Here is a 12584-nt window from a genome sequence, read left to right on the forward strand (position 1 = left end):
GTGTGTGTGTGAGGGGGGGGGGTTCATGTTTCCTGAGCATGGCTGCCAACAGAGAACTAAACGTGTCCCTACACTTTTCTCCTGCGAAGACTCACACTCAAGTGTTCTTAGCGCTGTGCTGTGGCTCTGGTCCTCGCCAAGGCTCCTTCACATCCAAATTATTTAGCACTGTTTATTATACAGAGGTTATGCTGGCGCCAGGCGCTAGGGTTCCCAAAAGAAAATTGTTTTTATACATATAAATGGAAAAAGGCTGGACGCTTGCAATGTAATCCTTTCAGTTTTGTATGGAGTTGAAATTCAATCTACGACATTTTGCCTGCCTTGCATTTCTGCTCTATTTATTTTTTATTTTTGTTTCCTTTTCAATTTTACTTCTCTTCCCCTGGAAGGAACTGAATGATGAGAAACACAAACCCTCAGAAAACAAATATTGTCCTGAAAAAAAGAAACCCACACAAGTGGATGTCAGGAATCGTTGTAACAATTTGCTCGTTGTTGTGGTAATTTTTTCTTCAGGGCAAACTGATAATGGACAAAAGATGCAGTATCTTTGATGAGAACAGGCTTGTCCCATTTTATGCCTTTCACTTTGGCCCTCGTCCTCCGGGCTCCGAACCAAGTGAAACTATTTTTAAGTCATCTTCTCTTTCCCTGATTTCTCTTTCTCTTACTTTATCATATACATTTTATCACTCTTTCCTCCCACCTCTCTAGGCCTTTGTCGCTCATTCTTTCACTTTTCTTTCTCTCTCTGCATTCTCTCTCTCTCCAAATACCTCCCTCTCTGAACCTACCCCCACCCCACCCAGAGCTCTCTCCTCTTCGCTTCACTCCAATGGCTTTCAGCTGTGGGTTAATCACTGCAATATTGTCTCTAGCAAGCCTTCTCTGCAGTTAAAATAGCGGAAATGTTAGTAATAGGGGAACTCTGTGAGTAGGTATGTAGGTGCATGTGTGTGTGTTTATTAGCTAGAGTGCAACAAAACCAAAGATGAAGGAGAGTTTGCTTATAAAATGCATATGTAATTTGCGACAATTGTGCTTTTCAACACGTCATTCGTTAGCATGTGCAGTCGTTATGCATTACTGTCAGCGCTTATTGTACTTAAAAGTCAAAAACACAAGTGCATGCTGCCTCAAACTAGAAAATAGGGTTGAAAGAAACTAAATCTCCTTTGAAACTGCACATTTTTATACAAAATCATGCTTTTAGTTTACATGATCGCATTATATCCCTTCAGCATTTTGTTTTTCTTTTGTTTGCCTCGCCGAGTGGCAGGTTTTGGTTCTTTGCACACTTTTATAAATGAGCTGCATGACAGAGCGCTTCCCCCTCCTTACAACATTGGAACAACAGCATGTCAGAGTCTGGCAACAAAGAATCATTTTGAAGAATGGACTTTGCATTGCTTTGCCTAAGCAAACACGTTTCACTAACACAATCTCCGCATCTCTCTCAATCATAATTATGGGGTATCCAGAGACACGGAGCCAGTAAATGAATAAAGTAGTTTATGGAGAGCTGCTTTCTGAGCACGTAGGGAGTGAAAGACAAAGAGGTTCTGATACTGAGGAGTTTAAATATTGAGGATTTGTTGCACCAAATCTCTACTTTGGAACAGTTTTTGCAAGGAGAAAAGAAAGAAAGCAAGGTCTGTGTAATTATCTCAGGCTATCTCTCCAGCTGTCTGCTTGCAGCCTCAGACTCTCTGGATTTGGGCCTAAAATACTGGCATCTATCAAGGGAATGAAGCAAACTGCCTTCCCAATAACACAACTTACACACAAAATCACACACTAGTGATGGAAGAAGTATTCAAATCCTGTGCTGAAGTAAAAAATAAATTCCAGGTTAAAAGCCAAAGTCCTGGTTTTAAAAGTTTACCTAAAGGTCCAGTGTGTAACATTTAGGGAGGCTCTATTGGCATAAATGTTACCTTTTTTAGAATGAGCCATTTTTAATCTACAGACGCTGTGGGTCTCCTTCCATGGCTTCAATTTCTACCTCGCACTTGGAAATATTGAAGAGAGAGTGAAACGAGTCAATTATAATCTTCAACTACACTGCTAGATTCCACTTAACTCTACAAACTGGTCCTTTGAGGAAAACTAACTGCAACTAACCTAATCTGACGATTATTTTCTGTCAATCGACTAATCGACTAATCTAGAAATTGTTTCAACTCTAATTGAATGTACTCTATCAGAGGTCAGTGTAGTAGCTGTGAAGAAGAGTTGAGTGAACAGGAAGGTTTTCAGGATTTTAATGTTTTACAGTCAGTTGAGGATGCAAAGAAACAAAATAGGCAGGTAGAGCAGGAAAGGAAGGACAAAAAGAATGAGTTCATCTTCTGTTGGATGTAAAATGTGAAAATCTGAACTAATTACTGTAGTAACTACAGGTATCATGTAAATATAGTGAAGTGAAAATGCTCAAGTATAAGAACAGCTGTGCTAGTAAAGTAGTAGTACTTTGTTACTTCCCAACATTTTCGTGACACAAATACACATACAGTACTGTATGCAATCACATACAGATGCAGTCACAGACACACACATCGCTCATGTCTCAACCGTGATGACATCTCCCCCTCAGACGGCCTTGTCGCGTGTACTTTGAGGACACCGGATGCTAATTGGAAACAGGAAGCTGGTGTTTCCACAGAGGTTTCAAAGAGCTGTCACAGTTAATATTTCTCATCTAAAATACAATCCTCAATGCACCCCTTACCACAGTTTCCCCTGCCGCATTTCCATCATTCAAAAAACTAAGAAACATATTACAATCAACTGTTTGTGTGCTATACTGTGTAGGAAAGAGCTAACTTTGCATCCTAATATATAATATGTAGACATTTAATATTTTTCTTCAAAATATTAATAAATGTAGATAGCACTCAAAAAATATACACTTTACAGTTTGTGTTTAAAGGCTGACCCTGCCAACAATGAATCATCCTTGGTAATTTATCTATTTTGATCATAACGTTTTGTTGCTGGGGACACAAAAAACTGAAAATCTATTTAAACAGTCTGGTAACTTTGAAAAACCTGTGTATTTTCAGCAAAATCTAAATTGATTAGCCTTAACTATGGGACAAAATTCTCTAGAAGACATTGCCAAACATTACTAGAGCAAAGCAAAACTGAACAATAACACAAATACATCAAGAGGTGCAAATCAAAAAATGAAATGCACACCCTGCAGACTACTTAATAAAAGCCAAGCACCAGTCCCATATATCAGCTAACCAATATATCCATCCAACCCTAACACACACATCCACAGACGCACACTGAGCCCCCACCACATTCATTATTGACTTGCTGCAGAAGCGTGAAAGCCGCCCGGCTGCCCAGAGGGTAGTGAACATGTCGAGGCATAATTGAAAAGGAGACAGAGAAAGCTAAACAAATTACACCAAAGGAAAGAAACCAAGAAATATAATCCCGGCATTGAAGGGCTGTCTTCAAACTGGAAATGTTTTACATTTAAAGTAGTGGCTTTGAAACCAGTTACGTTGATACTTTGTGTTCACAGTATTTAAGGTTTGAGCTACTTCTCTGGTATAGTTTTGTAGTCATCTTAAGATCAATATGTGGCTAATAATTGTGTCCTGAAAACATTTGGTGGGTGATATTTGAGTAGAGGGTTGTACTGGGAGGACATGTGGATTTATTAGTAATATAATCCCTCACTGGCTTCCCAGAAACAAAAACTGCCACTTGTGTGAGATACAGCTCTGCGTTGGCAGTCTATAGGTACCGTGTTGACTGTCATTGTAAACATTAAGTGAAAAAATATATGCGTGAAGTTCTCAGAATGAGGATGGGTCTCTTTGTCTCACCTTGCTTCCTGGAAGTGGAGCTGTTCTGCCTATCCATCTGATAAACCAGTTGTTTTATCCACAGTGTTGGAGCAGTAATCTCTGCAATGACAGGAAGACAGAGCAATGATGATCTCAACTAAGCTTTATTTGACCTGATCAGCCGTGCCGTATCCACCAGTAGCTGCATATTTCATAACATTTGCACAGCCAAGCTTTACCCACAAAACCAAAATGAAAATTGCAGCCAAGATCCCCGTACTTCCAAAACTATCAAATTTGTCATCTGGTATTTCTTTGATGGCAAAGTTTTCCATTTGATATAATGGTGCATTCTTAAGAAATTACATCTTGAGTTTGAATATTGAAAGTTTGACACACTGAAACTACACTGGAGTGAAGAACAATCTGGGGATCAAGAGCTTAAAAGTACACAAAAGAGAAATCTTGTGAGCTGCATTTTAACTCAAGGTGGTTGGTATCAATACATGCTATGCACCTTAGCTAACTGCGCTAAATGACCATCTTAACCTCATGTTACAGGAATAGTTACAGGAGTAGTTAGAGGAGTAGTTAGAGGAGACTTACCATCACCCTCAGGGGGGACATGAGTCTCCATGGTGGGCGTTGGCTTGGAGCCATCATCTGGGTTGAGGGTGAGAAAGAAACGGAAAGAGACTACCATTATTGAGGTTAATACAATCTACTCTCCAGAACTGTTGAATGGTTGGGATTTGCACATGGCCCGGCCAAGACAGATAGAAAAACAGACAGACAGACAGACAGATTGAATAATAGAAAAACAGAGGACGACCACCCACATGTGGCTCTACATCTCTCACATACACACCAATAAATCAACTCCTCACACTGACATTCTCACACCAACATGATCAAGCTGCACATTTATCACACTCCCTCACAAGTGCACTGTAAACCACACACACATACATACACTCACATGAGGAGACCCCCCCCACCCCCTCCCATCAGGACCCGCATGAGTGCAGTGCAGGTGTAGTATGTGTTGATAGGCACAGAAAGGCCCACCCACAACTAATCCAAACACAGAGATGAACAGACCTCTGAACAAATGAAGGGACGGACGTGAACTTCATCATTCTTGATTGTCAAAATAAGATTTCTCCCACTAAGGATACCGATGTTGGTTCATTCAGCTGGCCAATTGTTTGCGACTTCCAAATCACTGGTACAATCTCAGTAAGTCGCCAGGATGCGTTGAAATTTGGCAGTGATAGTGATGGTTTCCTGAAGATAATTTCAAATGACTTTGGGGATGGTCTGACTGTTGTTCTAGTTCCACCGTCTCAAAAATTGTCCTTGAGCCACGCTTTGATCCATGAGAAGGACATCGCAGAAACAGACGTCCAGACTTTGCAGAAATTTGTTGTGTATAGGTCCATCTGATATTTCCTGTACTGCCACAATCTACCCAAAATTCCTTCCATACTTTATTCCTGCATTGTACTGAGAAATATAAAACATGCATTCTCTCTAGTGGATAAAAACTTTAGGATTTAATGACCCCATGGCCTTTGCTGTAGCATCACCATATAAATGTGTGTACAAAGAGTACATAATAAGGAATTTTGACTTGACTTTGAACACGTATTCTAGCAGTACCTTTAATACAGTGTTTCTCAGTTGGATCATGTAAACCACATGGCATACTAACAACCAGTTACATTAAAGATTACTGTATCACCATATTACAACTGTTCATTACAATTAAACATTGCGAAAACTCAATTTTGGGTTACTTGGCTCCCGAGCTGAAGGCTGAATAAACTGTCAGACTCTTTCTTTCATCCTCAGTTTTCTTGAACGCTGTATGCTTTAGGGAAAAAACATTAGAATCAGTAAGTATTTTAAATGACTCTTTATAAATGTCCTAATTTTGGCAACCAAAACTTGTTTATTATTGTTATTTTCAAGTGATGTTTGGTTAATCTTTTAGTCAAACATCTTGCCACAGCTACAGTACTGTGTGACAAAGATTTACTATATTCACTATCAAAGTTGACTGTTGCTCTTAGACAAAATCTAAAAATGTTTTCAGTCAGATGTGTGGAAAATGCCCCAAACGTCACATTTTACATTAATGCATGGGTTAAAGAATATATTCTGACGGGAGTCAATGTCCTGTGTAAGAAACTGATAAGTTGTAATGGACCTTAGATAATGCTGTGAATTCAGTTACCTAGAATACTCACCAGTGTGCAGTTTTGTAGCATCTGGAACACTCCTTAGGAAATAATTCAATCAACAGCAAACCACAGAGAACCGTAGAATGACTTTCTATAAACACTACAGTAAGTCCTTAAATCAGATGGCTTGTCAGCAAATTGGAACACTTGAGGTCAAACTGACCTGATCTGGTCAAACTGTAAATAAAATACAATGGTTACTCGGTTGGTCTCAGACAAGTGCAAACCTGGGTCAAACAACCTCCTGCAGATATGCTACAGATTTCTTTTTGACAACTTTCTCCATGTAAAACACACTGATGATGCATGTTGAAACAAATTCTGTAACTTGCAGTATTTGTCAATAACTGTCATGCTAACATGCCAAAGAAAAAAACTGCTAGTTTAAGATCCAATATGTAACTATAAAGACCATTTTCATCATCTAAATCCTCTTAAAGTTACAAGTGAAACGTCAGTGTGCCGTTCTGCTCTGCACAAATATGGACTTTGAACAGATCAGATGGAAAAAAAATCAGGTCAAAAGACATTTTGAACTTGTGCTCTCTTTCTGTCTCTTTCATACAAATACAAGCACTGACACATGCACACACAACCTACAGCAGATCTCAACTCACCTTTTCTACCAGAGTTCGGTGGCCCGGAGGGTTTATCGGTTACTGACCCTGTAAAGGAAAAAGACATAACATGTACAAAACAAAGACCAGACAGCAGCAACAACTCCTCGAGAACATTCAAAGAATTTCATTCCAAAATTCAGTTTATCCCTTTTAGGAGCAAAAGAATAACTTTTTTTACCACCTTAGTTCAAATAAATTATTTTGCAAGAGCTTGAGTCTCTTAACAGCAATCTTATGATTTAGAATTAAATTTGATTGTCCCAACATAACACAGGCAACACAGGCCAACAGAAAAACATCACTCCCACTGATTACACAACCCACTGACGTACTGACTTAGAGTTAGACGCAGAGGTTTGTCAAAGTTTGATGAGTACATTCTGTTAGTTGATAGCAGGCACACATTGAAACATTAGGCTTGCTGCTTTATCTTAACACTGACTAATGCAAACCTGAGTGTGATTGTCACCTTCCGTGGAACATTATCAAAGAAATCAAGTTGTACATTTCCAAATAACATTCTCTTTGGTGCATGCAGGTAGTTGGTTTCATGCATGGATGCATGGTAGAAAAGAGCTTAATTAGAAAGTGCAACCAATTACAATAGAAGGGCAAAGGGGGGAAATTTTGAATGAAGGCAACTGGAAGGAAATTTACTACCTGACATTCCACTTGTCCCAGCATGAGTTCCCATAAATTCATGGAAGTTTCCTGCAAATGTATGTGAGATGATTGATTTGGGTCATAGTGTACACGGGCGTCTGAGCATGTCAGTAAAGGTTATTTGTTGTCAGCTGAGAGGAAAGGGAACGTAAGGGGAGGAAAGTTGGGCACGTACGACTGTAGCAGCTGTATGCAGTATCAGGTTTATAGTGCCCAGATTCTGGTTCCAGTGTCATACATACCTTTGCAAGAAACAATGAAGATATCGGATCTTATGCAGGACAGACAGGTAGAGATTGTGCTTTAAACTACATTAAAGAATTTCATAAGGTGTTTATTTAAACCTGGACATCTGAACAGACTTCTTCCATTAAGTGCTGGTAGACACTTTTAGATCTCACAACACCAGATCTTAAGTTATTCTTTAATTATGCATGAGATAGGATTTTTTGTTGTTGTTTGGAATACAGCTGCAACTAATAATTATTTTCTTTATCAATTAATCTAAAAAAACAGCCACATGCCTTCAGATTAATTTCTGTCATATATGACAAAGAAAAGTTGCAAATTCTTGCATTTTAAGGAGCTTGAACCAGCAAACATTGAATTATCAAAATAGTTCCAATTAATTATTTTCCTACTAACTAACTGACGAATGGTTGCAGCAAACATCATCATCAACATCATTTGCATCCAGTGTCTTTGTGAGTTCTTGATGAGCAAATTTGAGCCCAGACTGTTTCATTTTTTTAAACTTCAACAGACCCATCACTAGATTGATTTACAGAGGTAAAGAAAATCTGTGTAGAGCATTGGCTTATAGTCTATGTTTTTATAGTTCATATCTGGTAAGTTTGACCTATTGCAAACCATCTCGACATTAGTGACCTTTGAGCCGAAGAATCCCAAATGGAGGAAGCTAATGTTATCCTTGCCCTGCTAAAGTATGGTCTGCACAAAAGAGATACATCATAGTTTGAGGTCAGTTGTAAGACAAAAGTAGAATGAACTTTGTTAACTTGCTTCCAGCAGATCACATAGACAAACAATAACATTTTTGTTGTTTTTGTTTTTTAGTTTTTGTTAAATACCTGAACCCACTAGGGTCCTGTTGTGCACAGAAGAGTCATTCTCTAGATGCACAATAAATTGTATGCTCCAGAAAAATTTTCCTATCTGGTGCAGAAATAACAAAATAAGTTGAGCTTGGCTCTGAACTTCTACTACTAGTATGCGTTCATAAATGGAAAAAGCAGTGTGGTTTTCTAGTATGAATGGATACATAACCATGCTCCTTTTGTGAACTTCTATGAACTATGATTCTGTCATAGGACTGAAACACAGCAGGTGCCAAGGCAAACTATGCAGGTGATTAGAGGCACAAGTGGGAAATACAGAGAAAAAAAATGGCACGGAAGATTGAGACAGAGAGAGAGATAAAGAAATTGAGAGAGAAAAAGATAGGCAGAGAGCGGGAAGCCTCTGGCGGTCTGTGGAGTAGCTTCAGCGGGGCATGTGACCACTCTCACCACACTCTCCACACAAAATTTGCACCATATGCTCTAGTGGCTGTGCAATCCAATTCTGGCAAAGACCCATGTGTATTATCTTCTGAGGGAAAATGATGGTGATTATCATAAAGTGTTCCCATCCAGGATGAGTGTGGAGAACCCCGCTCTTCTCCTCCAGCCTTCTGAGAGCAGTTAGACAAGGGGGGGGAGTGAGAGGGCCCGAGGGGCCCCTGGATGTATGGCCATTAGCCTTCTCACTGACCTCGCACCTGCTAAACGCCACATGACATGTAATACACATGTGCCCACAGTGTGGCAGGACGGACTTTCTTTAACTGTAATCCAAAGGCTGCTTTCACTCATCAACACAGTCCGGTTTTCTTAAAGTCATTCATTTCAGATTCACTAATAATTGACTCAATTTAAGATCTTCCTCAAATGTACTGTACAGTACACTAATATAACACATCCGTTCTCAATCTTTTCTTTGATGGGGAACTGAAGCCTATGAAGAAAACATATTTCCAGTTGTTATTGAAGTCTGAAAAACATCTCATTCTTAAAGATGCTGAAAGTTAAATAGCCCAAACCCCAGTGACTTGGCTTCCAAGCACTCTTGGCTCCAAGATCCTACAAATACAGCCACCATTGAAAATTTTAAAGGCTTGTTACTGTATGCAGCTTCTCCACCCTTCTAAAGAATTGTCGGGAAACATCATACCTTTCTACCGAAGCGTTAGTCATACAACCTGTTACACATTACTCTGAAGTAGAGCTGCACAAATGCACCAGGAATAACTCTAATCACTAATTTGCACAGTACTAAGGTAGGACAGATAAAAGCTGTGTTGGCAGCAGAGTCAGCAACCTTTTTACGGGACAATCGTTTAAAGATTCTTTTGAAAAACTCTGGACATTTCATCCACAGGTTGCCAGGCTGGTTTCCCCCCAGTACCTGAACACACCGGGGTCCTGTTGTGCACAGAGGAGCCACTGACTGGCTTGCCGTCACTGGTGACACACCAGCAGTAACCTGTCAGAGTATGGCACTGGACCTGCAGAGGCAAAAAATGACAATAACTTTTTCATATACATGATTTTGTTAGTATAATTGAGTGTAAATACAGCGGAAGGTGAAGAACACAGTCAGTGAAGTTAAATTGATCCCTTGGGTGATGTGAAGGTAATGGTTCAAAGCAAGAGAAAGATGAAGAGTAAAAAACTCAAAAAGCGAGACGGACCTGGGCAAATGTTCCATCCTCATTGCATTCTGGGATAAACATGGACTCCTGAGGTCTCCTGGCTTGTTCCAAAGCCTGGTTCCTTTCAACACGACACTTGGACTGACCTGCATCTGTAACAGATTGACAGACAGCCGGCTCTCATACACTGCGTACAATGCAAAGCACTCCTGCTGTTTTTTTACTTCAGACGTGTGTTCTTTGTCAACAACACCCTGTTCACGCCTGGGAGCTGACCAGTACAACCACAGTTTACTACTGTTGGCCAGCAAGCACCGTCTGATGTTTAAGTGCCTTGCTCAAGGGCACCTTTTTGATAGATGTACTGGGAGAAAAGCATTATTCATTCACTTTCTGCACCGTTTGTTAGTTTTTTTTGTAATTTTTCCAATCAGGATATTTTTCTTTCCTGATGACGAGCAGCCTTTTACGAGTTTTTAGCACAGAATGGTGACTAGACAAGTCAAAGACCTTTTATTACACCATTCAAAAATATACTAAAACAACACAGTCCTTGACACTGACCATCACCAGTGCCAGAGGTAGACTATGAGCACCACATTGTTAGTGCTGAGTGCGTCATGTGCTCTACACTGATATTTTGAAATGTCAGTGGAAAGTGAGCCTGTGTTCCTGCAGTTCTGATGAGCCAGACCTACTCTCAAGGGACAGAGATGGAAGTGACTGAAAGGTCAGAGAATGAAGTGGGCTTCACACCAGCTGGTCACTGATTTAAAATCCCATCACCAACGACTGTTTTTATTGCACTCACAGCTCCTGTGGAGCCGAGCTTCATGTTCAACTCTTTGTGTATACACATTCACACCATGGAGCTGACCAGTGTGACCGCAGTCCTCCACTTTTGGGTAAACGTTCGCCCTGAATAAATAAAAGTTTAAAAAAGTCATCTTTTGGACCTGAGAGGAGACAGACATGTTGTCTCCTCCCGAGTAAAAGACAGACAGAGCCAGAACTGGGTGATGATGTCAACGAGATGGTCAGACATGGTTACGTGAATTTATAAACGTGGACTTTGTTTTTCATATTTAGTCTTACTTCAGAAAAAAGTCTAATTAAATAGTGTAGTGCTCATGTCCTAAGGAGAACAAGCAATGCAGTCCAGTGTCCTACTGAAGACAACAACCAACAGCCTGAAGTCTGATGTCTGGAAATTCATGATCAGAGGCTGTTAGCAGTTTCTTCATCATGTCTTGCCTTATGCTTGTCTGTGCTTGTTAGTTACATGCAAATATCTGTTTCTTTATTTAATTTGGAAAGCAAGCCACTGAGGTACTGTTGCAAAAATTCATATCCACCATTTGAAAAATCCACACTTTAAGATTGATTGACATGTAACCTCAAACATCATTTTAATGAGCTGCTTCATGATGACTGACTCCACCCATGTGGTTTATTCACAGCTAAATAATAATAAACAGGCCTGCCTGTCGTAATAGCTATAGTCATGTATTTGTTGTTGTTTGTGGTTGTTTGTTGTACCTGTTAACAATTTATATGACTTGTAGTTAAATTTATCTGTTGTGTTTAACCTGAATCTCACGCACACCTCAATAAGCCTTCGCCAGACTTTGCCATTGTAAACAAGGATCGGTTCATGAACTGCATGCTTAAATAAAGCAGGAGTTTCACTACAACAAAACAGACCTGCCGCATCTGTAACATTGTGTGAGCTTTGCCCAGCTTTCCTTTCCTTGGCACACCACAGACATTATGAAACAAAACCACGTATTAACATACAGAGGGAACAAATTTCACTCCAAAAATGGATTTGGTTGAGACTGCTGTTTTCCTAATGGACAGTGGGGCTGAAAAAAAGGGGGGGGAATGCCAAGTTCCAACCTTGACTCTAGACCTATCAATCTCTGCTGTTGTTGAGTGGCTGGCATCCAGAGACTGAGGAAGTGTGTGATCCTGGTCTGTAAAAACTTACACGCCTACAGAAAGGCGGAAAATGAAAGACATCTTCTCATTCAGTTCCACTTTTCCCCAAACGGTCTGGTGTTCACATTGGGTCCAAGCTGCAACATCTTAAACATGCTCTTCAAGTAAATCAGTGTATTCTTTGGCTTTCTAAGTTTACAGTTTATAGTCTTCAAGGTAAGAATAGATTACAGTTAGCTACAAATTTATTTCAGGTGAAAATTTTGGGCTGATTCTGAATTTTGGCAACACAGAACAATCTATCATTTGAGCTTATCACATTGTGATCACTCCATGTTTGTAGGAGTCTTGATCAGATTCAGAGGTGTTTAGAGCAGAATTGGGCGAATATATCAGTCCACCACTTCTTGTTGGGGTTTTTTGTGATGGGCAATATTTATAATTTTATTTAGCTTTAAAAACAGCATGTAGAGCCACATTATTTTCACATCTAACTCTGCGAATTAAGGATTTATTTTGACCCATCAAGACTTGATAATTATTGGAACAGTGGAAAGACTGACCAAGGCAGTTTTGGTGAGTTTTATTT

At 39.7% G+C, this 12584-nt stretch overlaps 1 protein-coding gene across 3 annotated transcripts in view; it reads right to left on the reverse strand.

Annotated features, from left to right (window-relative positions):
- Window positions 1-12584, reverse strand: part of smoc1 (SPARC related modular calcium binding 1) — a 48517-nt gene that overhangs the window by 17066 nt on the left and 18867 nt on the right. For 2 of the 3 annotated variants that reach the window (XM_035674318.1, XM_035674319.1), the window contains exons 4-8: window positions 10094-10206; window positions 9808-9907; window positions 6676-6723; window positions 4419-4508; window positions 3852-3932 (exon numbers count right to left, since the gene is read on the reverse strand). In XM_035674318.1, the coding sequence (XP_035530211.1) occupies window positions 3852-3932; window positions 4419-4508; window positions 6676-6723; window positions 9808-9907; window positions 10094-10206 (432 nt within the window). The remainder of the gene's footprint in view (window positions 1-3851; window positions 3933-4418; window positions 4509-6675; window positions 6724-9807; window positions 9908-10093; window positions 10207-12584) is intronic. The other variant, XM_035674320.1, reaches the window with a different exon arrangement.

The sequence above is a fragment of the Morone saxatilis genome, unplaced genomic scaffold (assembly GCF_004916995.1).
Source record: "Morone saxatilis isolate NCDOM2014 unplaced genomic scaffold, NCSU_SB_2.0 Contig3, whole genome shotgun sequence".
NCBI classification, from domain to species: Eukaryota; Metazoa; Chordata; class Actinopteri; family Moronidae; genus Morone; species Morone saxatilis.